Source organism: Elephas maximus, chromosome 3, assembly GCF_024166365.1.
Source record: "Elephas maximus indicus isolate mEleMax1 chromosome 3, mEleMax1 primary haplotype, whole genome shotgun sequence".
NCBI classification, from domain to species: Eukaryota; Metazoa; Chordata; class Mammalia; order Proboscidea; family Elephantidae; genus Elephas; species Elephas maximus.
In genome coordinates this window covers 52,807,088-52,834,543 of record NC_064821.1, presented here as the reverse complement: position 1 = coordinate 52,834,543, position 27,456 = coordinate 52,807,088, and the positions used below count along the sequence as shown (strand labels likewise).

Sequence of the window (27,456 nt, the reverse complement as noted above, 5' to 3'; positions counted from 1 at the left end):
TTTCCAGTTCACCCTGTGCCATTCACAGCTGCAGCCTCACTTACAGGTAACTCGGCAGAGGGGCAACAAAGGAAAAGTTCAACCTTCTCCTGCAGTTAGAACATTCTTGCACCTTCCTGAGGTTATGCATGGGGCACTGAAAGGGCATTGGGTTATATAAACACAGGTTTCAGGCATCCTTTTATTACTTCACTAATATCCAGAGAAGGAGGCGCAAGGGTTAATCTCTTGGCTATTAACCAAAAGGTTGGCAGTTGGAATGTGGGAGAAAGGCTTAGCAATCTGCCTTCATAAAGATTACAGCCAAAAGGACCCTATGGGGCAGTTCCACTCTGTCACATAGAGTCGCTATGAGTTGAAAATCTACTCAATGGCACCTAAAAACAACAACATCCAGAGGGTAATCATCGCCTTCAGAACCAATTGCTAATAATCCCCCTGTGTGACCAACATGGGGTATTTTCTCAAAGGTTTGCATCAGTGGGAAGTTCGAGGCAACAGGAGAGGAAGATAGGAAAGATCACATGGAGAACAAGGCCTCAGGACCATGTACAGAGCCGTCTGTGCCGTGGCCTGAAGCCAGCTCTTGGGTATAGAAACAGCATGTGGTGCTTTGTATCGTTGTCAGTTCAAATGGTCCCCAGAGAGCACCACAGTGCTGAGGGACAATGTTGTGTGAATTCAGTCTGGCACTTTGCCTGTCTCAGGCACATACATATAAGCAGGGCCCACAGATCTCATTCAGCTGAGTGGTATAATCTTCACTCTCCAACACCAAGATTTAAAAAAAAATTTCTTCTGCATTGTTGACCAGTAACCATAGTTAGGTAATTTATATTTACTGCATTTCAAAACCTGGGGTCTACCATCCATTCTAACCTGATTTTAAGCTTCAGGTAGAGAAATGCAGTCTAGGTTAGCTTCCTAGGGTTGCCGTATTACCACAAAGCGGGTGGTTTACAATGACAGAAACGTATTGCCTCGTAGGGTCTGGAGGCTAGAAGTCAGAATTCAGGGTGTCAGCACAGCCGTGCTCTCTGAAGGCTCTAGGAAAGATCCTTTCTTATCTCGCACAGCTTCAGGTAGCTCCAGGTGTTCCTTAGCTTCAGCTGGAATTTTTCAATCTCTGCCTCCCTCTTCACATGGTTTTCTTCTCCCCTTTTATAAAGACACCACTCATATTGGATCAGGAACCCAGGTGGTGCAGTGGTTTAAGTGCTCAGCTGCTAACCAAAAAGTTCGCGTTTCGAACCCACCCAGCGGATCTGCAGGATAAAGACCTGGTGGTCCGCTCCTGTAAAGATTACAGCCTAGAAAACTATGGGGGCTGTTCTACTGTCACACTGGGTTGCTATGAGTTGGAATCAGCACCTAGCAACATGTTGGATTGGGACCTACCCTACTCCAGTAGGGCCTCATGTTGACTGATAACATCTTCAAAGACCTTACTTCCAAACAAGGTCACGTCCACAGCTACTAGGGGTTAGGATTTCAACATTATCCTGTGAGGGGACTCAATTCAATTCATAGCATGGTCTTTGAAGGAAAGACGAACCCTCTGGTTCTTGCCCCAAGTAGATGACTGCATTCGAGGCATATGTGTTAATATCCACCTGTTCCAGGGAAATTCTCCTTTTGCTGGACTTTTAATTACCAAAGTTTTAACTTCAGAATATGCATCATCCCCCATCAAAGCACCTGTCACAGTGGCTCCATGCTCTTAACACCAATATAAATTAAAAGTGGAGACAGCAAGGGATTCAGTTAGTGACTTGCTCTTTCTGCTCATAAAAGCAGATCCTTATATGTGACTAACTGCCTCCAGGAACAAGGGCTCCTCTACCTTGAGACCAGAACAAGGATGGTGACCGGCTATCAGTACCCTTCTGATCAGGGTCTCAATAGGTGAATCCTGATAGAAAGGGGAAAAAAATATGGAATAGAGCTTCAAATTCTCAAGGAATCCAGACTTACCGGACCCACTGAGACTGAAGACTATTGTCCTGAAATAGTCTTTAAACCTTGAACAGAAACTATCCCCTGAAATCACCTTTTAGCCAAATAGCAGATTAGCTCAACAAGTAAGAATTTCACCCTTGAGAACTCCACTCTTAAAAATTATTCATGAGGCCAAATGGACAGCCAAAAAACCAAAACCAAACCCAGTGCTGTCGAGTCACTTCCGACTCATAGCGACCCTATAGGACAGAGCAGAACTGCCCCATGGAGTTCCCAAGGAGTGCCTGGCGGATTCAAACTGCCGACCCTTTGGTTACCAGCCGTAGCACTTAACCACCATGCCACCAGGGTTTCCAAGTGGACAACAGTTACTCTAAAGAATAGATGAGAACCTTGGGCGGGGGTGGTAGTGAGACAAAATTAATGCGAGTGGAACAACTAGAATGGAAATGAGAATGCTGATGGTGACACAAAAATGAAGAATGTAATCAACGTCACAGAACAATGTGTGTAGAAGTTGTTGACTGGGACCCTATTTTGCTGTGTATACTTTCACAAAAAGTTTTAAATATTAAAAAAAATTCTTGAAGGTGGCACACAAGGCAGAACTAAGTCCTGATTTTCAATTGCTTCTCCACGTTGAAAGAAAAAGGAACAGGGGTTGCAAACAAAGCTTTAATACAGCCCCGACAGTTCACTCAGCACTGTCTGGTCCCCAGCCATCTCTGACAGAAGCGTGGATAGAGCTATTTCCTTAAGCTTCCAGTACTCTTGGCAGATTCGTTCACTTCCAATCATCTCCTGGGGGCAGCATATAATGGAATATAAATCTATCTTTGACATGTCTGACGGTCCCATTCTCTTCCAGAGTCTTTGGGGGCTAGGTAGACGTGGTTAGTTTTCTGCTAGAAAATGAATGCATTGTGGAAGATCTCACAGAAGGTCTTATGAAGAAGCTGTAGCCCAAAGAAGTAATTTGCCCAAGGGGTTACAGCTAAGTATTTGTTTCCTGTGGTTACTAAAACAAAGGACCACAAATTGGGTGGCTTAAAACAAGAATTTATTCTCACACAGGTCTGGGGGCTTGAAGTTTGAATTCAGGGTGTCAGCCACTGAACGCTCTAGGGGAAAACTGACCTTGTCTCTTTCTGCTTCTGGTAGCCCCAAGTGTTCCCTGGCTTATGGTAGCATCACTCCAATCTGCCTCTATCTTCATGTGGCATCTTCCCCCTCCATGTCTTTTCTTTTTATAAGGACACCACTCATATTCGATTAGGGCCACCCTACTCCTGTATAATCTCACATTAGCTTAATTACATCTACAAAGATGCTATTTCCAAATAAGGTTATATTTCACAGGTACTGGGGACTAAGATTTCAATCTATTTTTGGCATGACACAATTCAACCCATAACAAGCTGTTAACGGTAGTACAAAACTCAAATCCTTGTCTTTTCTACTATGCATCACCACTTGGCAACCAGGTACCCGGGATTCCCAACTTCTGGCAAATTTAAAAATCCTGATTTAACAAAAACTGGGTCTTTATTATTATGAGCAAGTCATGCTCCTTCTGGCTCTCCTGCTCCTAGGACCCGACCTTTATGAATGGGTGATAGGGTTGGCAAGGGGAGGGCCCAGGGTTTTGTACTGGACTCCACATTGAGGAATGAGGATGGGGAGGAATAGCAGATCCTGATAACATCAAGGGCTGAGCTGCCTGGACCCAGTAGTCTCCAAAGAGGGCCTCCAAAGAGGGTCGGGCAGAGCATTTGTAGTTGAGGGCCAAGGAGCAGAGGGATGTCCCAGCAACAGGAACTCTGGAGAGATGCTTCCCAGGCCCCAGTCACCTGGAGCTCCCCTCCCAGAGATTACACCTCCGTGGAGGTTTGCTTGTGGACAGCTAAACCCTAGACACCAAGGTCAGGCCACAGTCCCAGGAAGAACCAGCAGAAGCAAAGGGAAGCTGCTCCCTCCAATGGAGAGAAATTAGGAGGCAGGCAAAACCCTGTTGAGCCTTTAGGACTGAAGGCAGCAAAAGAAGTCCCAAGACGCCGCTTGTCTTCCTACCCCATTCCTCAGCTTGACTTTAACCTCTACTTTGGCAGATGCCTAGGCGAAAGGTATAGTTACATTTACCTCCCATGGATTGATTTCCAATTACCGTGTATAATTCACTCCCAATCAAGTCAAGGGGAAGACCTTTACACAATTTGTAATCTTTTCTGGAGATGCTCTCAAGCCACGATCCAGACTTGATAGTTTTCCAATCAAAGGTCCAACTCGTTGTTATACACAATCATTTTTTTTTATTTGAAAACATGTCTACACTGCATTGAGCATCAACACAGTCATGATCAAGAAACCCACAGTCCTGTCCCAGCAGGCACTGGGTCCAGTGTATGACTTGGGGCAGACAATTATTTTTCACAGTGAGGGGAAAAAAGGACAGGAAAGAATAGTCACTCTTCCTAACTTCCGTTCAGGAAAATGAACGACGAAGTGAAGCTCAGACAGCTCTTAAAAATTCCTTCTCTTAATTAGCTGATGCTCAAACATGGAACCTGGGCTGATGGGCCAGATGGATTTGGGTAATACAGGGGCACACTGTTTAAAATAACATCCACACATCATGCCACAAAACAGGAGGAACGGGCTGTGCTTCCGACTGACAGTTTACTTCTTCCTGTTTTATAAACTCTTTTACAAGTTTACAGGATATCAGAATTGCATAACCACAATCCTGACAGAGCATCTGCTCAGTATGAAAACTCATGGTTTAGGCAAACAAATTCAATGGCTCTATGGGAAGAGCTGTGCCAAGTTAGATGATGCAGAGACAAATAGTTCCTTGGACTCCTTTATTTTGATCTTTTTAATGTGGCTCCATAGAAATATGTGGTATATCATGAAGACTAGGCATTTTTTTCTTTTTTAATTGCATCTTTAAATCCAGCAGTTTAAAAATCAATTATTACACACGGTTGTTTTCTCTTCCCATATCTTTCCTCTGAGGCAGAAAAAATTAGAAAGCTGGCAGGTTCGATTTCTAGCATCAGTGGCATACAGAGGGCTTTTTTATTTTGAGCACTGACATAGTTCTTGGTTTCTGAATACTTGAGCCATTGGCACCACAGGGCAGCCTCCTTGGCACCACATTCTAGAACAACACAGCCAATCTGAATGCCTTGAGTCATGGCAAAGAGAGAGGCCGTCATTGGAGAGAAGCAGAGGAGCCAAGTAGGAGCAAACCTTGAATCATCAAGTCATCACTGGAGAAGGCAACCTAGAGGCTGCCTGGTGGCCTTGTGGTAACAAACAAAATGTCTTCCCCAAAGTAGACTTCCTGTTTATGATCAACAATGGATGCCTTTGAAATGATTTATCTGAATCAGCTAAAGGCAGTTGCTCATTCCATATTATCCAAGTTGGGATTTTCTAATTGATTATTCACATCAAATCAAAACTTTAGAAACCAGAAGATATAAACTAGAATGAAATGTATGCATTTCAACAGATGAGAAATTGCAAAATGCTGGTGCCACTTACTGACAAAGCGCTAGACCCAAGTACTTCATTGGAATAAATACTTCCAGATTCCTCTTCATTTTAACAATAACAAGAGTTATAGTTTCTAACATGGATTAAATTATATGGTCTATTTTAGTTACAAATTCACTTACAAAGTTTTGTTCCGCTTTCCATGCATTTTGTCTTTTAAATCCCGTTACAACATTTATCTTAAAAGAGTTCCAGAAGGCGTAATGCTTAGAGGAGTGAGTCTTGTGCATTTATTTTTCCTTCGGTTACTTTTGGCTGGTGGAGGGATCATCATGGATTTAGAGCGAGGCGGGCGGCATTTCCATGGGTCATCTTCCCTTTCAGGCTCAGGGATGGGGGTGGAAATAGGAAAACTCTCTCTTTTTTAAGCTGTTGACAGAAGGGCATGATTCTTCAGCTCTTTAGGGCCTGAAAACAAAGACAGAGGTCACTGTCAGTTATTTTACCGGCATTGTGAATAGTAATCCCATGAGTCATTGTTCCTATTGTCCGTCTTCTTCCAATTCTGGAACCTAGTGTTGTTCTCCCCTTTCTCTGTCCCATTCCTCCTCCAAGATTAGTCTTCACACAGCCAGGACCAGAGTCCCAGCCATTTCCAAACATCATACAACTGCAGCTCTAACATCCTTCAGCAGTGTTTCCCAGCCTCCAGTTGTAGATCATTTGTCCTCTTCCCCACTTCCCATCTTATATCATCTTCCCAAAAGAAATTTTTTAAAAAAGCTTTTCTGTGGCTATGAGTTTGTTCTGAATTACTAAGGAATCTTAATAAAGAGAAGGATGCCTTCCCCTCACCAATAGTCAATGCTAGGGTGTGTATGTGCAGAAAGAAGCAGAAGAAAGATCTAAATGAAGGACTCCATTATCAATGGAATTCCTCATCACAACGGGACCCTGGCTCTGCAAACAGGTGATTTTCTGGAAACCACCTACTTCTGATGGCTGGTGGCAGAGTGATGAGGTGGCAAGGTGAAACTTGGTTTGGGCTTCAAGTTAAGCCAAGAGATCAAATGTGGTCTTGCTCAATAGAAGTCAACTTAACAGCCATCTCTGGCTTTGAGTTTCTTCCTTGGAAACTTACATGCCCAAGGAGACCTCTGTTCTACTGCGAAAACTTCAGAGTTAGGGGATTTGTTAACATGACCTTTATGTGGAGGTTTCTACTAGTTCAAAGGTTTGTAACAAAGGTTACAGCAGTGTAAGTTATTTACTTACGAGTACCTTCCTGACATTTTTCGCACAACCACAAAGATGATCCCACCAATGAGACCAATGGCTACTAAGACTCCGATTATGATTCCAATCAGGGTCGCTGTTGCCAAACCATCTGAATGAGAGAGAGAGAGAGAGAAAGGGCATGAACCCCAGATAAACAATACATCTATGGTAAGACATGCCGTATGTAAACAACATCACTGTCCTACTTATAGACAACCAATAATGTTCTACGCTGTTTCTCTTATATCCAGTGAAATTGACTTACAAACAGGAGAAACTTCCAATCCCATCTTATGCATGGACAGATTTCTGGGTTTCAGGGTATATCAAGCGCTGGGTAGTGTTTCTGTACAGCTGTTAAATTAGCCCCTATTTTCATTCTTGGAGCCCTGGTGGCACAGTGGTTAAGGGCTCAGCTGCTAACCAGAAGGTCAGCAGTTTCAATCTACCAGTCACTCGGCTCCTTGGAAACCCTATGAGGCAGTTCTACTCTGTCCTGTAGGGTTGCTAGGAGTCAGAATCAACTCGACGGCAATACCTTTGGTTTGTTTTGTTTTTTTCATCCTTGGTAACAATAAATTGTGATATGCAGCCATTCACCATAGCTGTCATTAAGTGAATCAACTCATCTGTGGTTTGCTTATTTTCAAATACAGGAAATTCCCTTTTCTCTCTTTAAAAAAAGGTTTTGAAATCTGATCTCTTCAGGTTCTCTGTTCTGCTCCTATTCCTACAATCCAAGAGTGAATGTACTCCATTTAAAAAAGTTAGGTTCAAATAAACTTTTTTTTTTTTTTTAAACTCCAACAGGAATATTTTGATACCAAAATGTAGCCTACCTTTCTCTACTGTTGTCTGTGTTTCTCCACCCATTTTCTCTGTAAAGAGAGATGTAATGATATAAAACTGTTAGGATTTAATAACTATAATTTAACAATTGGCAAAAGATAAAGTTACCCTAAGAGGAAGGTAGTAAAACAGAAGCAAACAGGGTAATTTCTTAAATAAATTGGATCAGGGGATTTTTAAGCCAGTTCTGACATGATACTGGTCTTCATAATAATTATTATTGAATTGCGAACTTTTCTTCACTCTGTGGGTTCATCATGCTTTTGTTTACATTACTCTTTTCTCATCCACGTTAGAAGGCAGGGTGGAGAAAACTGAGCTACAGAGGTCTCAAACAAATGGTCAAAAGGTTCAGGGGCTATGGTAACAAAAATGATCCAGCGCTGTTGGTTCTTAGCCCAAGGTCAAAATCATGGAAAACTCACACACTGTCTGCTTGAATGCCCTTGTATAAAGAAAGTTTATTTTGAAAATAATATTCTAGTCTTGGAAGATATGATCAAGACTGTTGACTTGTGTGTGCAATAGCCATTCCATGCATCTTCCTGATTCGGTTACTTAGGAATTCATCTCAAAGTTCAAATAAACTTACTTCCTGATTTGGTTAATAACAAGTCCCTGGGTGGTACACACAGTTAACAAGTTTGGCTGTTAACCAAAAGGTTGAAGGTTTGAGTCCACTCATAGGTGCCTCAGGCTTGATGATCTACTTCCCCAAAAAAATCAGCCATTGAAAATGCTACAGATGCTTGCAAGCGGCCATCTGAGAAGCATCAATTGGTCCCAATCCACTTGAAGCAGAAGAGAATGAGGAATACCAAAGACACAGGGAAAAGATTAACCCAAGAGACAAAAGAGCCATATAAACTAGAGACTCCATCAACCAGAGACCAGAAGAACTAGATGATACCTGGCTACCACCAATGACCACGCTGACAGGGAACACAACAGAGAGTCTCTGACACAGTGGGAGAAAAGTGTGGACCAAAACTCAAATTCACATAAAAAGACCAGGCTTAATGGTCTCACTGAGACTGGAGGAACCCTCAAAGACATGGCCCCCCGATGCTCTGTTAACCCAGAACTAAAACCATTCCTGAAGCCCACTCTTTAGACAAAGAATAGACTGAACAATAAAACATAATACTCCTGAGGAGCGTGCTTCTTACACCCAATGGGCGGCTCCTGTCCAGAGGCAGAATGAGAAGGCAGGTAGGGACAGGAGCTGGTTGGATGGACATGGGAAAACCAGGGTGGAGAGGAGGAGTGTGCTGTCACATTATAGGGATTGCAACTAGTGTCATAACAATATGTGCACAAATTTGTATGAGAAATTAACTTGAGCTGTAAACTTGCACCTAAAGAACAATTTTTAAAAAACGCTACAGAGCAGTTTTACTGACATACATGGAATGGGCATGAGTCGAGGTTTTCTTTTTTGTTTGAGTTGAATGAGAAAATACACCCTTGTGTTTATGCCACTGTTATTTTATAATTTCTATTATCTATGGTCAAACTTAGTTCAACAGTTACTACGTGAATATTCTCCATTGTGATTTCTTTTGGATAACTTCACATAAATAAAGTAAATGTTTTTATTGTTTTGTTTCTCCCAGTAACCTCTGTGTGTTAATTCTTAGTTCCTCTGGATGGTGGTTGTTTACCTGGCTTACAGATGGAGAAAAAAGTCAAGATGCCTTAATTTAATGAGAGCATGGAAAGAAGTAAGTCAATCAGGCCCTTCCCTAAAACTTGTTTTTAAAAAATAATAGATTCTGATTCATAGTGACCCTATAGGACAGAGTACAGCCCCATAGTGTTTCCTAGGCTGTAAATCTTTACAGAAGCAGACTGCCACATCTTTCTCCTGTGGAGCAAGTGGTGGGTTTGAACTGATAACCTTTCGGTTGGCTGCCAAGGGCTTAACTACTACACCACCAGGGCTCCTCATCAATTGGTTTACTACCTGCAAAATACCACAGCTAACCAGTAGCTTTCCTATTCAAAGGTAATACCAGCCAACAATCAACTAAAAAATGCTCACTTTTTCTCTAATGACTGGGTATGAAATAAGCCATCCCCTTTGCACCTAGGCTCTCCTTAAAATAACATGCCTTAAGATGGCCCAAGGTAGGGGTTCCAGAACCCACCTATCCCTGCATGAGTGGAACTCACAGCTCTAGAACATTTACATGGAGTTCTAGCTGCCTGTCCTATCCTATCACAAAGTGGTTGCGAGACTGCTGGATTTGAGGTCTGCCTATAACAAAGATGTCACTGAATCCACTCCCAAAATGCTATCTCCTCGTGCTGACTATCCACAGAGATAGGTTAACCATTTGATAACATGATGGCTGCCAATTCTGGGGTCTTCACATGATTCACCAAACCCATGTGGTGCAATGCTTAAGTGCTCCAGCTGCTAACCAAAAGGCCGGCAGTTGGAATCCACCAGGCGCTCCTTGGAAACTAACTATGGGGCAGTTCTACTCTGTCCTATAGGGTTGCTATGAGTCGGAATCAACTCGACAGCAACAAGTTTTTTTGGTTTGGTTTAACATGACTAAAACACTCAGCTGCTAACTGAAAGGGTGACTGTTCAAACCCACCATTGCTCCATGGGAAAAAGATGTGGCGGTCTGCTTCTACAAAGATTACAGCCTTGGAAACCCTATGGACAGGGTTGCTATGAGTCTTAACTGACTCGATGGCAAGGAGTTTGGGTTTGGTTAACACACTATTTATCGCCATCAATGACACCATGGGTTAGAAAATGTATGACCAAAAATAAAGTACATTTGTGGAACATTTGTTACTGAATTAGAGCTAATTAGTCCCTTCCTCCCTAGCTCCTCCCAGTTACACTGACTGTGATCACAGAAACATGTCACACATGTGGACGTCATCGTACTTGGCTATTTCATGGGAAAGCTTGACATCTGCTACCCTAATAAGATTACCTCTTAAAAAACTGAGTACTTATAATTACCCTGTTAACTCACAAGCAAAAACTTCCTGAGATGTGAAGGGTAATGAAAAAATTTGGAAACAGCTGTGACGGTTACGCAACATGGTGGAATGTAACTAATATCACTGAATTATACACGTACAACAGGTTAAGGTGAAAGATGTTTTTTATATATATTTTTTTAACCACAATTTTTTTTTTTTTTTTTTTTTTTAAAGAAAAACCTTCTTGGAATACTGTTATGTGAAGTGGAAATGTGCCAATGTCAAGATCACATTTTGTGATACAATGGGGCAGGAGACTAACCATGAGTATTTCCCAGGCAACTGCAAATCTTTGTAAGGAAAAGGAAGAGAGGCAGTCTGGTATGGTAAAAAGAGCCTTCACCTTAGAGCGTTCCATTTTCTGCTGCCAATGAGCTGTTAACCCAAGTTAACAATGAGCAATCCTTCTCCAAATCCTTGAAGTACTTTCTAATGATCACATATTATTCTTTTCTTATTTAGAACTTTTTTGGTTCTCTCTGGTTTTTAAATGTTCATCCTTTCTTTAGCATCTTGGGCTTTTATTTCAAAGGACTTGATGAAGTACTTTCTGAATCCTCAGAAGTGCTACAGAGTTTTTAAGAAGAGATTGGGGTTTGGGCCTGGAAATGTATATTGAACAATAAAGCATAACTTTCTAGGTGGGCCATATGTACAACCAAAATTGGGAACCATTGCTTCAAACAAAGCCTTTATGTTTACTTCCATTTTAGAGATGGAAACATGAGACCTAGATAAAATGATTTATATACAATTGCTCAAGTTGGCAAGCACTCATTGTAGTCATTGGAGGGTTAGTTCCTTTCCTGTCACACCATCTACCGCAAAATAAGGCATAATTTTTTTCATCCCAAACACTCAAATTTTTCTTAATGAAGAAAGCTCCTCAATATAGGAAGCTATCTCTTTCCATTGCTAAGTTGTCATGACAATGGTCTTTGCTCTTTCTCATCAGTGACAGTCTGAATCTTGTAATAATGGCAAAGACCCAAAGTCCTCTAACTAACTTTCTCTAACAAGGTGGTCCATCCACACTGTGAAACATGAAACTGTCCAAAATCCTGGTTTAGAATAGATTCTTATTCCATGTATACAGACTTGACCTCAATGTAAGATGGTAAATATTAGTATACCAAAAACCCAAACCCAGTGCTGTCAAGTTGATTTTGACGCATAGCGATCCTATAAGACAGAGTAGAACTGCCCCATAGAGTTCCCAAGGAGCGCCTGGTGGATTTGAACTGCCAACCCTTTGGTTGGCAGCCACAGCACTTAACCACTACGCCACCAGGGTTTCCAAATATTAGTGTTGAATCTCTTAAAAGCTATGTAGGTTGGCTGAGTTTTATGCTCTTGGGTATCAGCAGAAAATTCTCCCCATAGCACTTTATTAGCTTCCAAAAAAACCAAACCCATTGCTGTCGAGTTGATTCTGACTCATAGTGATCTTATAGGACAGAGTAGAACTGCCCCATAGGGTTTCCAAGGAGCATGTGGTAGATTCAAACCACCAATCTTTTGGTTAGCAGCTGTGGTTCTTAACCAATATGCCACCAGGGTTTCCTTTATTAGCTTAGGATCAGCTAATTCGGCAGCATGACATCAGTAGCTACTTAACTTGGCCCCGTGGGAGCATTATTCTTATTCGTCATCAAAGTAGAGAGAACTGTTCAGCTCTTAGCAACCCAATAAATCAAATTGTGAATCTACCAAATTAAAAGCTTGGTTTGGAATTCACTCTTGCATTCCAATATGTCCCCTACTATTACATTTGTTTATGAATTTTTAGAATGCATTAATTACACAAAAGAAGGTCAAGCCCTATTGAGGTGACTGGTTTTCTTACCCATGGAGTGACCAGTCGCCACATCTGGGGCTGCGGTGCTCTGGCTTTTTTCATGGTCATGATGGCCTGTGCTTTCATGGGTGGGCAGGTCCTCGGGGTGCCTATGCGTTGTACTATCTGTACTTTTTGGCACCTATTGGAGAGGTATATGAGACAGAACAGGAAATAAAACCTACAGTTTAAAAAATGTATACATTCTATCTTAGAACAGAATTCATGATGTCATAAATACACAGAATATATGCTAGCATAAATTTAAAGTAGAACAAAGAAAAAAAAAAATGAAACAAGATTGCGGACAGGAATTACATCTATTCCAGAAATGTATGCTAAATGTTTAGTCAGCTGACTTCCCGGGGTCTTAATTCTTCTGAAAACACTGGATCCTTAGGCTTTAATTCTTTCTGTCTCTTGAGCTTGAATGGCAATTTTTCCCTATAACATCTGGCACGTATCATATCATAGCACCCAACAGCGATGACAGCAACAACGTCTTCTCATTCTTTAACTCCCTCCACCCCCAATTACAGTAATCTCACTGCCATTGAGAGTCCAGCTCATAGCAACCCTACAGGACAAAACAGAGATGCCCAAAAGGGTTTTCAAGGCTGTAAATCTTTACAGAACCAGGCTGCCACATCTTTCCCCCACAGAGCAGCTGGCAGGTCTGGAACTAGGGCCTTATGGTTAGCAGCTGAGCATTTTAACCACTGTGCCACCAGGGCTCCATAATTAGAGTAATTAAAAAAGAAATCAGAGTAATAGCTTACATTTATTAAGAGCTGACTATGTACTGTACCCAGGCCCTTTAAATACATTCTCAATCCTATTGTATGAACAATGCCTAGAGTAGTTGTTGTTAGGCACTATTGAGTCGGTTCCGACTCATAGTGACCCCATGTATAACAGAACAAAACACTGCCCAGTCCTACACCATCCTCACAATCGTTGTCATGCTTAAGCCCATTGTTGTAGCCACAGCGTCAATCCATCTCTTTGAGGGTCTTCCTATTTTTCTCTGACCCTCTACTTTACCAAGCATGATATCCTTTCTCCAGGGACTGATCCCTCCTGATAACATGTCCAAAGTATGTAAGACATAGTCTTACCATCCTTGTTTCCACAAGGAGCATCCTGGTTGTGCTTCTTCCAAGACGGCTTTGTTTGTTCTTTTGGCAGTCCATGGTATATTCAATATTCTTTGCCAACACCACAATTCAAAGGTATCAATTAATTCTTCTTTGGTCTTTATTACTCGTCCAGCTTTCACGTGCATAGGAGGCAACTGAAAACACCATGGCTTGGGTCAGGCGCACCTTAGTCTACAAGGTGGTATCTTTGCTTTTCAAAACTTTAAAGAGGTCTTTTGCAGCAGATTTTCCCAATGCAATGTGTCTTTTCTTTACTGCTGCTTCCATGAGTGTTGAATTGTGGATCCAAGTAAAATGAAATCCTTGACAACTTCAATCTTTTCACCATTTATTATTATGTTGTTTATTGGTCCAGTTGTGTTTTGTTTTATGTTGAGGTGTAATCCATACTGAAGGCTGTGGTCTTTGATCTTCATCAGTAAGTGCTTCAATCGTCTTCACTTTTCAGCAACCAAGGCTGTGCCATCTGCATAACTCAGGTTGTTAAAGAGTCTTCCTCCAATCCTGATGCCCCGTTCTTCTTCATTTAGTTCAGCTTCTTGGATTATTTGCTCAGCATACAGATTGAATAGGTATGGTGAAAGGATACAACCCTGACACACACCTTTCCTGACTTTAAACCACGCAGTATCCCCTTGTTCTGTTCGAACAACTGTCTCTTGATCTACATATGAGTTCCTCATGAGCACAATTAAGTGTCCTGGAATTCCCATTCTTACCAATGTTATCCATAATTTGTTAGATCCACATAGTCAAATGCCTTTGCATAGTCAATAAAACACAGGTAAACATCTTTCTGGTATTCTCTGCTTTCAGCCAGGATCCATTTCACATCAGGAATAATATCCCTGGTTCCACGTCCTCTTCTGAATACGGCTTGAGTTTCTGGCAGTTCCCTGTGGATATACTGGTACAGCTGCTGCTGCAGCTGTTTTTGAATGATCTTCAGCAAAACTTGATTTGCGTGTGATATTAATGATTATTGTTCAATAATTTCCACATTGTGTGGGATCACCTTTCTTGGGAATAGGCATAAACATAGATCTCTTACAGTCAGTTGGCCAGGTAGCTCTCTTCCAAATTTCTTGGCATCGACGAGTGAACACTTCCAGCACTGCATCCATTTGTTGAAACATCTCAGTTGGTATTCCACCGATTCCTGGAGCCTTCTTTTTCACCAATGCCTTCAGTGCAGCTTGGACTTCCTTCAGGACTATTTGTTCCTGCTCATATAGTACCTCCTGAAATGGTTAAATGTCAACCAATTCTTTTTGGTATAGTGACTGTGTATTCCTTCCATCTTCTTTTGATGCTTCGTGCGTCGTTTAATATTTTCCTCATAGAATCCTTCAGTACTGCAACTCGAGGCTAGAATTTTTTCTTCAGTTCTTTCAGCTTAGGAAATGCAGAGTGTGTTCTTCCCTTTTGGTCTTCCAACTCCAGTTCTCTGCATATGTCATTATAATAATTTACTTTGTCTTCTCGAGCCCCCCTTTGAAATCTTCTGTTAACCTCTTTTACTTCACCATTTCTTCCTTTTGCTTTAGCTACATGACATTCAAGAGCAAGTTTCAGAGTCTCTTTGACATCCATTTTGGTCTTTTCTTTCTCTCCTGTCTTTTTAATGAACTCTTGCTTTCTTCATAAATGATATCCTTGATGTCATTCCACAACTCGTCTGGTCTTTGGTCATTAGTGTTCAATGCATCAAATCTATTCCTGAGGTGGTCTCTAAATTCAGGTGGAATATACCCAAGGTCTTGTGGACTTATTTTAATTTTCTTCAGCTTCAACTTGACCTTGCATGTGAGCAATTGATAGTCTGTTCTGCAGTTGGCCTTGTTCTGACTGATATTTAGCTTTTCCATCATCTCTTCCCACAGATGTAGTTGATTTGATTCCTATGTACTCCATCTGGTGAGGTCCACGTGTATAGTCACCGTTTATGTTGGTGAAAAAAGGTATTTGTAATGAAGAAGTCATTGGTCTTTTTAAATTCTATCATGCGATCTCTGGCATGGTTTCTATCACCCAAGGCCATATTTTCCAACTACTGATCCTTCTTTTGTTTCCAACTTTTGCATTTCAATCTCCAGTAATTATCAATGCATCCTGATTGCATGTTCGATCAATTTCAGACTGAAGAAGTTGGTAAAAATCTCCAATTTCTTCACCTTTGGCCTTAATGATTGGTGTGTAAAGTTGTGTAATAGTGGTATTAACTGGTCATCCTTGAAGGCATATGGATAGTATCCTATCACTGACAGCGTTTTACTTCAGGATAGATCCTGAAATGTTCTTTTTGTCAATAAATACAACACCATTCCTCTTCAAGTTGTCGTTCCTGGCGTAGCAAACCATGATTGATTCAAAATGGCCAATACCAGTCCATTTCAGCTCACTAATGTCTACCTAGGATAACAGTACTTATGTGTTCCATTTCATTGTTGATGACTTCCAATATTCCTAGATTCATATGTTCTATGTACATTCTATGTTCCAATTATTAATGGATGTTTTCAGCTGTTTCTTCTCATTTTGAGTCACGCCATATCAGCAAATGAAAGTCCTGAAAGCTTGACTATCCACGTCATTAAGTTCAACTCTATCTTGAGGAGGCAGTTCTTTCCCGGTCGTCTTTTGAGTACATTGCAATCTAAGGGGCTCATCTTCCAGCACTATATCAAATAATGTTCTGCTGCTATTCATAAGGTTTTCACTGACTAAATCTTTTCAGAAGTAGACTGCCAGGTGCTTCTCCCTAGTCTGTCTTAGTCTGGAAGCTCAGCTGAAACCTGTCCACCATGGGTGACCCTGCTGGTATTTGAATACCAGTGGCATAGCTTCCAGCATCACAGTAAAACACAAGACCCCACAGTAAGACAAACTGACAGACCCTTGCCTAGAGAGATTAGACAATATGCCCAAACTCACATAATCAATAAGTGATAAAGTTAGGACTTGGAAGTGATTACGTTGACAGTAAAGTTCATGCCAAGCTAGTATTCAACAAATACGCAAGTGGGGACCTACTACATGCCCAGTATGGTCCCATGTCCTAGGGATAAAATGGTAAGATAAATTCCCTGACCTTTTGCAGCTTATATTCTGGGGTGGGATGGTGGATGTGAACACTTAACATGTAAGCAAATAAAAAGGTAATGTTAGATGAATTTACACGCTTCGAAGAAAATACAAGCTGGCATAACCGACTACATTAGGGGTTGGCAAACTTTTTTTGTAAAGGGCCAATGGTAAATATTTTCAACTTTATGGCCTCTTTGTCACAACTACTCAACTTGGCTCTTCAAGTGTAAAAGGGGTCAGACAGTTCTCAACCCAATAGGCGTGGCTGTGTTCCAGTAAAGCCTCATTTACAAAAATAGGTAGTGGGCCAAATCTGGCAGGTAATTTGCTGACTGCTGAGCTAGTGAATAACTGAGGAGTTGGAGGTAGGTGGGTTACTTTAGGTCTCTTTAAGATAATATTTAAACTTCAGAATCGTGAGAAAAAGCCAGCCATGGAAAGATGTGGGGAGTATTCTAGGCAGAGAAAACAAAAGCCCTAAACTAAACAAGCTGTATATTTGAAGTTCAGAAAGAGGGCCAACATGGCTGAAATAGGATTAAGTGCAAGGAGAGTGGTCAGACAGGCCAGAGGAACCACTGTTCTATCCCAAATAAACTGTCGGCTCCTCAAAGGTCAGCTGTGTGACATAGAGCTCCTCATATCCCTGCAAGTACCTGAGACACGGTTTGCCTAAGGCAAGTACTTGAGACAGGTTAAGAGTTGGGATTGCTCATCGTCTATACCAGTGTGGTCTGGAAGCCAGTCCCACCAAAAAAAAAAAAAAAACGTATTGCCATGAGTCGACACCGACTCATAGCAACCCCACAGGACAGAGTAAAACTGCCCCAATAAGGTTTCCAAGGGGCTGCTGGTGGAGTCAAACTGCCGACCTTTTGGTTAGCAGCCAAACTCTTGAGCCGATTCCCGTCCATGTTTATTACCATCCCACAGCCAGGTAAGAAACTGGGAATACATACTATTTATAGCAATGCCAAATCAATTGCCATCAAGTCGATTCCAACTCTTGGTGACCCATGAGTTCCTTTTGGAAGTAGATAGCTAGGCCTGTTTTCTGAGATGCCTCTGGGTAGATTTCAACAGCCATTCTTTGGTTGGTAGCCAAGCACTTAACATTTTGCGCCACCCAGGGATTCACAAAACGGCTAAGTGCTCAGCTACTAACTGAAAGGTCAGCAAGTCAAACCCACCCAGCAGTTCCACAGAGAAAAGACCTGATGATCTGCTCCCATAAAGATTATACCTTAAGTTCTACTGTCATGTAGGGTCGCTATGAATTGGAATTGACTTGATGGCATCTAACAACATAACAATGTCACTGCTGTAGCATCCAAAATGCTTGTTGTATTGAAAATTGGGTTATAACAGATTGAAAATGTAAAAACCTAGTCCTTCACCAGGTCTATACTCTCAAATCATCTGTGACCAGCATACCAGCTAACAGCTATTCTGTGATCTATGAGGTGTGAAGAAATTGGCAAGTGGCTAGTTTTGAGCTATTTAACAGTTGCTCTGTATGCAGTTGGCTCATGCTGATTGTAGATGTACCATATCCTTGCATACGGGGGAAATTCCTCTCTTCCTTGGACACTCACCAGAGTTGCCAAGTCAGTGGATTCAGGGGGCTTTTCACTGGCACCAACGGTCACCATGTTATCTTCCACACCTGGTATCACCATGCCACCTTCCGTACCTTGGGTTATTATGTCATCTTCTGGTCGGGCGGTGCTGGCTGAAGAAGAAAGATGGAGTCAGGACTTAAGGTGGAAATCTTGTGGCCAGCTTCAATCAGGTTCATTTTCGTTATCACTGCCCCCCCCCACCCCCGGTCATTTTTCTTATTTACCAGTGCCAGTAACAAAACCATTCTCCTTGCCACACCTCTGGCACACACAATGGGCTGGTTGTCTTCATTGCAAAGCAGTCAAAAAAACTAAACATGTTGCATAGAGTTAATGTCACCTCATAGCGACCCTATAGGACAGAGTAGAACTGCCCTATAAGATTTCCAAGGCTATAAATGTTTACGGAAGCAGACTGCCACATCTTTCTCCCATAGGACAGAGTAGAACTGCCCTATAAGATTTCCAAGGCTATAAATGTTTACGGAAGCAGACTGCCACATCTTTCTCCCACAGAGCAGCTAGTGGGTTCAAACTGCTGGCCTTTTGGTTAGCAGCTGAGCATTTGAACTACTGTGTCACCAGAGCTCCTGTTGCAAAGCAACCAAATTGAAAAAAAAAAAAAAAAAAAAAAACCCAAACCCGTTGTGGCCATCAAGTCAATTCCAACTCATAGCAACCCTATAGGACAGAACAGAACTGCCCCATAGTTTCCAAGGAGCGCCTGGTGGATTTGAACTGCGGACCTTTTGGTTAGCAGCCATAGCACTTAACCACTACGCCACCAGGGTTTCCTTGCAAAGCAAAGGAGAGTAGAAATACAACAAGGTAAAACAGCCAGCTCTCCCCAGTATCCCACTGAGGTAGGCTGGACAGGAGGATACACATCTTTCCTTTTTAATAATTAGCTGAATTCTTCCTGGTGTCATTCCATATGATGAACAGAAGTAATGCATTCATGTCAACAGAATATCATTTAGGCCTGAAAACATTTCTAAAACAGAATCACTTGGAAAGCTTTCTAAAAATAACAATATCCAGGCTCTGTCTCGAACCTACTGAGTAGGAATGTCCCAAGGCAGGGCTCTCCATCTTTTAAAAATCAAAGTCTCTTTCCATTTAATTTTGAGGCAGCTGTTCACTTGGATGATTAAAACCATTGGTTCTGACCACACCTCATAGATCACAGAATTTGATGTCTTTATTTTACTGTTGGAGTTATTGTTTACAGGGGACGGTCAGTAATATACTTAACGGTACTGTGATACTCATAGAAGTCTTAATGCACCAAGAGCTATACTAGGCAAGACCTCACTGCCCCTGGCCCTGGCTTTTCTTCATTACCGTTTGGATGAATGGAACATGAGAAATGTTTCCAATGGAGCAGGGGATCGGTGAGGTGAAATGGCAGGTTAAATTCCATGATGGGGAAGAGAATAGGTATCTCGACAGTGGCCTCTTGCTCACTCTCTTTCAGCTGTAATCCAACCCAGTCATGACTGCTCAAGTATCATCCCTTATCTCATCAAATCACCCTTTTCCCAAGTTACAAATCTGACTCATTGGCCACGAGCTCTCTCCTCTGACACACAGCAGTGCTAGAAATTCCATGACTAAAGACAGTTGCAAAATAACAAAGCTTAAGCATCCCAAGAACAAGATGGAAGGGGTGTTTGGGAACTTTTAGTAATTAAAGAGCAGATGTTTGTTTCTAGGCAGTGTTCAAGTGAGCAATCCAGTCTTGCCTTAAGACATTGCTCTTTCCTTATGCTTAAAGACAGCCCAGCCAAAGGCACAGCTATTAAATATTTGATCATAACTTCCTTGCTGATACATAGAAGGTGAAAGCCTCTAGAGAAATACTAGCTTACTCTATGAGCCTTCCCTTTGCATCTGAAATCCGAATCTAGTGGCACAGATTGATGGCTCTGGATGGGCTGTAGGCGCCTAGTTTTCTTCTAAGGGGAAAAGGCTTTCGCTGTTAGCGGTAGCTGAATACTGAAGTACATGCAAATGTTTTGCCTTCTCATGCCATCTGCTAGGGCAGCGATTGATTTCCGCAAGGATTAATGGCTGTGCTGTAGGCGATGTTTAATTTATATAGAGAACTCAAGGGAAAATGCCCCTCTGCTGGCAAGCAGTCCTTATTAAAAAGCTAAGCATCTCATATTCCTTTTAAAATCCCCTCGCGTTTGAATTGAATTAACAAATTATCAATTAAAAGAATGTTTTCTGGAGCTGTTCAGCAAAAAAACGGTTACTGCGTGGCATCCTCTAACTTAAAAACAAAACCAAAAAAAAAAAAAAAGCAATACCTTGCCTTTAAAAAAATTCAAATGAAATCGTTTGAATTGTTTCATAGAAAGTTTCGTTCATTGAAAGTGTAACTTGGTGAAAATTCCTTCTTGTTCTTTTCTACCCTTGGCCCACAGAGCCAAGTACTCAAATCGCTCTGAATAGACAAAGGCAGTTCTGTGAATGACAGTCAGGATTAAGAGGCTTGCCTTTTGTCTCACGGCCCTGGCATTCTTTTCGCTCCCTGGGAAAGTTGATCTTTAACATCAGATCCTGAATTGTCCCTCTGATTATTTTGGTTGAAGGCTTCTCTGGGTGAAGAGTTCCTATCAGGCCAGCTGCCACGTTTCCAGCAGCATTTGACGTCCTTTTCCCTTTAATCGTGAAATTTAAATCATGTATCGGTGCCGTCACTCCAAACCTTTTTTCCTTCTGAGACACACATGTGCACAGGCGTGAGCACACACACACAAGCAGGCAAGGATGCACACGCAACTGTTTGTAAGTACAGAGTGATAAACCTACAAGGTTGTTGTTAGCTGCCACTGAGTCAACCCCTGACTCACAGTGACCCCATGGCACAACTGAACAAAACACTCGCTGCCCCGTCCTGTGTCATCCCCATGATCGGTTCCAGAGGGGACTGTTGTGATCCACAGGGTTTTCACTGATTTTCCAAAGTAGGTTGCCAGGCCTTTCTTCCTAGTTCATCTCCGTCTGGAAGCTCTGCTGAAACTTGTTCAGCATCATAGCAACACTCAAGCCTCACCAACAGACAGGTGGTATCTGTGCATGATGTGCGTTGGCCAGAAATCAAACCTGTGCCTTCTGGAAGGTGAGAATTCCACCACTAACCCTCCAATGTCCCCAGCGAACCTACAGTAACAGACCAATACTCACAACTTGGCACTTAGGGTCACTTCTGGAGTGTTACCAGTACGCTCACATGAATATTTTTTCCTGCCACACCCAGCCTCACTTGGCATGTGGGCCAGAACCAATGGAAGTTTCCAAATACAATGACATTCTATCCATTCCCTTTGGAATATTTTTTTTTAATTACCCTAAAAGAACTATGAAAAGATAATTTGATCACAGCAATTATGCTTTAAGGTTATCAAGAAACATTTGATAATTAAGAACTTAAGCAATGCTTATTTGTATGAAAGTGCTAATTATGAATGATTTTTATCTTTTCACTAACGTCAAGTATCTCTAAAGATACCATTATTCTAGTTTGCACTCATTTCATGGGATGATATTTCATTTAAATTATTTTAGAATTTAGATGGAACATTGATTCAGAAGGTTATTGTAATAGAAAGCCTGTTGTTCAAATCCTTAACAAAGATTGTTTTGAATAAGTGTTATCCATCTTTTGGTTTTCTTTCCATTTCTTGTGATTTGTGATGGTAAATTATTCCATCTGTTTTGTTTACTGGCCATTAGAAATGTCTTCTTTTTAAGTTCTTTGTCCCTTTTTTCTCTTGTGGTGTCCATTTTTTTAGCTTTTTGTAAATACCCTCTATACATTTAGAATATATTCTTTGCATAGATGCTGTAAACTTTTTTTTTTTAACCAGTTGACATTTTGCTTCTCTCTTTTGTACGTGGCGGAAACCCTGGTGGCGTAGTGGTTAAGAGCTATGGCTGCTAACCAAAAGGTCAACAGTTTGAATCCACCAGGTGCTTCTTGGAAACTCTATGGGACAGGTCTACTCTGCCCTATATGGTGGCTATGAGTCAGAATCGACTCAATGGCAATGGGTTTGATTTTTTGGGTTTATACATGGCAAAGTTTGTCAGTAATCAAATTTATTAAGCTCGTTCTCTCTCCCTTTGATATCATACTTACTAATCCTTCCCTATACTTTAACATTTCATAAATATTCACCTATATTTTCCTTGTGGTTCTGCTTTTTTACACTTAATATTTCCATTCTGTGTTTATTTTTAAGTATTATGTGAAATAGGAACAGACTTCTGTACTTCCCCCAAATGATTAATAAGTTGTCCCAATAAACCCTCCTTTCCCTATGGCTTTAAATCTAGCTCTCACTGAGGTAAATTTCTCCTTTCAAATACTGTATCACGGCACAGGAGAAACCTCTAAGCACAAGGACCAGCTTAAATGGCCTCAACGCTGCAGACTGCCTCCCCCTTCCAGATAGCCCTCGGTCTGGGGACTCCCTCTAGAGCTATTCCTAAATTTATGGTCTCCTCACCATAAGCTTCTTCTTCACATAAACTGATCGCTGCTGAGGTAATTCAGTGCCAGGGATGTAGGTAGAATAAAAAAGTGTGTAGGCCCCAGAGAAATGAAAATACATGCCCACACAAAAATTTGTACACAAATGTTTACAGCAGCCTTATAATATTTTTTTAAGCCAACAGCCTTATAATAGCCAAAACGTGGGCACAATCCAAATGTCCACAACTGATAAATGGGTAAATAAAATATTATATAGAGAGAATTTATATAATATAGAGAGAGAATTTATATAATTTCCAAACTTTATATATCTATAGCATACACAATGGAATACTATGCAGCCATAAAAAAGGAATGAAGTTTTAATACATGCTACAACATAGATGGACCTTGAAAACATTATGCTAAGTGAAAGAAGCCAGACACACAAGGTCACATGTTAGACAATTCCATTCATATAAAATGTCAAACCTGTTACCATGGAGTCGATTCTGATTCATAGCAACCCTAGAAGACAGAGCAGAACTGCCCCATAGGGTTGCCAAGGAGTGGCTCGTGGATTCGAACTGCTGACCTCTTGGTTAGCAGCCAAGCTCTTAACCACTGTGCCACCAGGGCTCCATAAAATGTCCAGAACAGGAAAATCTATACAGACAGAAAGTAGATTAGTGATTGCCTAGGTATGGGGGAGAGGGTAGATGTGGGGAGGTTGGGGTGGGGGTTTCTTTCTGAGGTGACGAAAATATTCTAAAACTGACTGCGGTGATGGCTAAAAACCATTGAATGATATACTTTAAACGGGTGAACTGTAGGATGTGTGAATTATGTCTCAATAAAGCTGTTTAAAAATGTGCACATCCGTGGGCTCATCAATGCAGTATGAAAAAGCCATCTCTCCTTCTCAATGGTGTGCTCTGTAGCAGTCTTGGACAGGGAGTGTGGAAAGTCAAATCCTAGTCCTCCGACACCGAGCTGTGTAGAAATCAAATCAATGCAATCTATTCAACTCAATCCAGTTCCAGTCCCACAGCCCATGCAGCACTTCCTCCTGACTTTAACCACCAGAGCTAGGTAGACCTCACAAGTTATAGGGCGCCGTCGTCCCGACTGCTAAGTGTGCCCCAGACTTCAGACGCCAGCTGCAAGCTTGGGAATCCCCAGCCCCAGCTCACTTCTGACCTGCCAGCTCCCACTACTCCCTCGGGTTCGATAATTCACTAGAATGAGTCACAGAACTGAGGAAAGCGCTACGCTTATTACTACAGCTTTATTATAGCAAAAAGAACACAAACGAAGAGACACATTGAGCAACGTCTGAAAGAATTCCCAGTGTAAAGCGTCCATGTCCCAAAAGGAGATAAGCTGCCTTTTCACATGCATCAATGTCTTTCATTGACCAGGAATCCCATGGAGATTCTGTGTTCAGAACCTTTATCAAAGCTTCATGACACAGGCGTGATTGATCGAATCATCCCCACCCCCTTCCCTGAGGTGAGCTAATATCACTTGGTGGGTCTTTCTGGTTTGGCCAGTCCCAATCTGAGTCACTACATTAGCATAAACCCTCAGGTGTGGTCTGGAGGCCTCATCAAAGACACTTCGATCACTGGGAAAATTACAAGGTTTTAGAGGTTCTCTCTCAGGAGCTAGGGACAAAGACCAAATTCTTTGTGTAAAGCTAAATCCTTTCTTCCACAGCTGGAAAGCCTGCCACCTCCCTCTCTGGTTTCTGACACCCTTCCTCTTCCATACCCTCCCCCTGGTCCCCCTTCCCTCATCCTTCTGAAATTATGTTCCTGGTTGTCAGAAGAAGCTACTTTCTCTCGTATCTCACACCTCTTCTTTTGAGATCCTATCTTGTTAGTCTCCTTCAGTCTTCCTATATAGTGACCAGAATCCCAATATCCTCAGATGTGTCCCTTTCTAGGAAAAAACTTGTTAGAATCTAAGCTTTCAGAAGGGGCAGATTGAAAGGCAGGTATGCTTTGCTTTAGAAAAAGGGTGTGCCTCTTCAAGCAGCAGTTCTCTAGGTAGCAGAAACTCAAGACCAAAAGCTTCCAGGTTTCCCCTTCACATCCCGAGCTCCTGGCGCTTGTATTCTTTCAAGAAATATTTACTGAGCACCTGCTACGTGTTTGGCACCATCCTGGGCACTGGAGATAAGACAAAACAAGGCAAGTCTCTGCTCTCAAGGAATTGTATACTTTTGGGGAGAAGGGACTCAAACTAGGCCAAAAAAGAAATATATAAAAGACAGTAAAAACTGCCATTAACATAATTTTAAAAGCATGATGGGGCTGAATTGACTGGAAGGTTCCTCTAAGGAACCTTGAGCCGAGACCTGGGTGACATGAAGGAGCAGAGCTTATTATTTTACTGTTCCCGCTGCCTGGGTTGAGGGCATCGGGAGGTTCAGTGGTAGAATTCTTGCCCTCCGTGCGGGGGAACTGATTCAATTCTCCCACAGTGGTTCATACACAGCCACCACTCCTCTGTCAGTAGAGGCTTGTGTGCTGCTATGATGCTGAACAGGTTTCAGCCAAGCTTCCAGACTAAGAAGAAAGGCCTGGCAATCTACCTCAGAATTTTAGCCAAAGAAAATACAAAACACTACTACAAGAAGAAACCAAAAGAACATACATAAAAGGAAAAACATACCATGCTCCTGGATAACAACAACAACGACAAAAAAACCCATTGCCGTCAAGTTGAATATGACTCATAGCGACCCTATAGGACAGAGCAGAACTGCCCCATAGAGTTTCCAAGGAGCTTCTGGTGGATTTGAACTGCCGACCTTTGGGTTAGCAGCCGTAGCACTTAACCACTACGCCACCAAGGCTTCCGCTCCTGTATGGGAAGACTTAATATTGAGAAAACGTCAGTACTACCCAAATCTATAGCTGTAATGTAATCCTGATCCAAATTTTAACATTTTTTAATGAAATGGAAAGGAAAGTGGCCCCAGACAGCTAAAGAACTATTGAAGAAGAAAACAAAGTAGGAGGCCTCATACTTCCTGATTTCAGAAATTATTGTACAGCCACGATATTCAAAACAGCCTGGTACTGGTACAATGACAGACACATAGACCAATGGAACAGAATTAAGAATCCGGAAATAAGTACATCCAGCTATGGACGAGCTGATCCTCGACAAAGGGTCAAAGTCCATTATATGGGGAAGAGAGTGTCTCTTTAACAGATGGTGCTGGCAAAACTGGATATCCATCTGCAGAAAAATGAAACAGGATCCATACCTCACACCACATACAAAAACTAACTCAAAGTGGCTCAAAGACTTAAATGTTAAACCTAAAACTATAAAGTTCATGGCACATAGGGATAAAGCTAGGGGTCCTAATTTATGGCATAAATAGACTCTCAAACATAATTAAATATGCACAAACAGCAGAAGATAAACTAGAAAACTGAGACCTCCTAAAAATTAAACACTCATGCTCACCAAAAGACTTCACCAGAAGAGTAAAAGAACTTACAGACTGGGAAAAAATTTTTTGGCAACCACACATCTATCTGACAAGGGTCTAATCTCCAATATTAGCCAATGAAAACAGTATGATGATAACGGCCCAACCTGCAACCAATCGTGGGGATGGTGCAGGACTGGGCTGTGTTTCATTCCCTCGTGCACGAAGTTGCCATGAGTCAGGGGCCCACTTGACGGCAGTTACTTACTGCCTGGATTACTCACCCCCCAAACATAAAACAGCTGGCTCCTTTGCTCCATTCAGAGCTCTGCTTAAAGGTTACTTTCTCAAGGAGGACTTCCCTGGTCATCCTATTTAAAATACCCTCCGCCCCACACACACATATCTGAGTACCTACCACCACAGTGATATATATTCATTTATTATCCGTCTCCCACCTTGTCCCCAGTAGAACATAAGGCTCAAAAAAGGCTGTTTCATCTCAACGCCCCAATCACGTGGCATACCCAGCACACGGAAGGCACTCACTAAGTATCTGTTGAATGAATGGATGAATTCCAAGCAGGGGGAAGAGCTAGTGTTAACTGACCCTGGAATGTCACAATGAGCTTGGGGCACTGCACACTCCAGAAGCAGGAAGGAGGTGAGTGTGGCTGGAGTGTAGTGGGTGAGAAGAACAGGAGGAGGTGAGATTGGGGAAGAGTGGGGGGGATCTGTGGAATACTGTAAGCAAGGGGTTTAGATTTCACTGAGAGTGTGAAAGAAAGCCAGTAGATGCAGTGCCGCACAAATGGAGTATGTGTATTGGGAAAGGGGGTCAGTATCAGTATTAAATAGGATGACCAGTTAGACTATTTCTATTGTCCAGGGGAGAGGTGGTAGTGGTTTGCACCAGGGGAGGGAAAGAATTGTACAGGTAATGCCTGGAAAATGTTTGAAGTCATCGTTGTTGTAATCATTAGCTGCAAACTCACGGCAAGGCAACCCCATGCACAAACGAACAAAATGGTGCCTTGGTCTCACACCATTCCTATGATGGTTGTGGATTGCACGATTGAGATCCATTACCTGCTGAAAATCCAAAATAAATACAAAGCCTCTGAGATGAGGATTCATTTTATCATTACAGCCCTGTCGATATACGTTTTGTTGTTGTTGGGTGCTATCAAATTGATTCTGATTCATAGCAACCC

The 27,456-nt window shown here is 41.9% G+C and overlaps 1 protein-coding gene across 3 annotated transcripts in view; it reads right to left on the bottom strand.

The window, feature by feature from the left end:
* Positions 1 to 4,011: 4,011 nt before the first annotated feature.
* The window catches only part of PDPN (podoplanin), a 43,211-nt gene continuing 19,766 nt past the window's right edge, over positions 4,012 to 27,456 (bottom strand). The window contains exons 2-6 of one of the 3 annotated variants that reach the window (XM_049877972.1): positions 18,279 to 18,415; positions 12,446 to 12,578; positions 7,578 to 7,616; positions 6,736 to 6,847; positions 4,012 to 5,928 (exon numbers count right to left, since the gene is read on the bottom strand). In XM_049877972.1, coding sequence (XP_049733929.1) covers positions 5,922 to 5,928; positions 6,736 to 6,847; positions 7,578 to 7,616; positions 12,446 to 12,578; positions 18,279 to 18,415 — 428 coding nt within the window. In that variant the 3' untranslated portion in view covers positions 4,012 to 5,921. The remainder of the gene's footprint in view (positions 5,929 to 6,735; positions 6,848 to 7,577; positions 7,617 to 12,445; positions 12,579 to 18,278; positions 18,416 to 27,456) is intronic. The other 2 variants (XM_049877973.1, XM_049877974.1) reach the window with 2 other exon arrangements.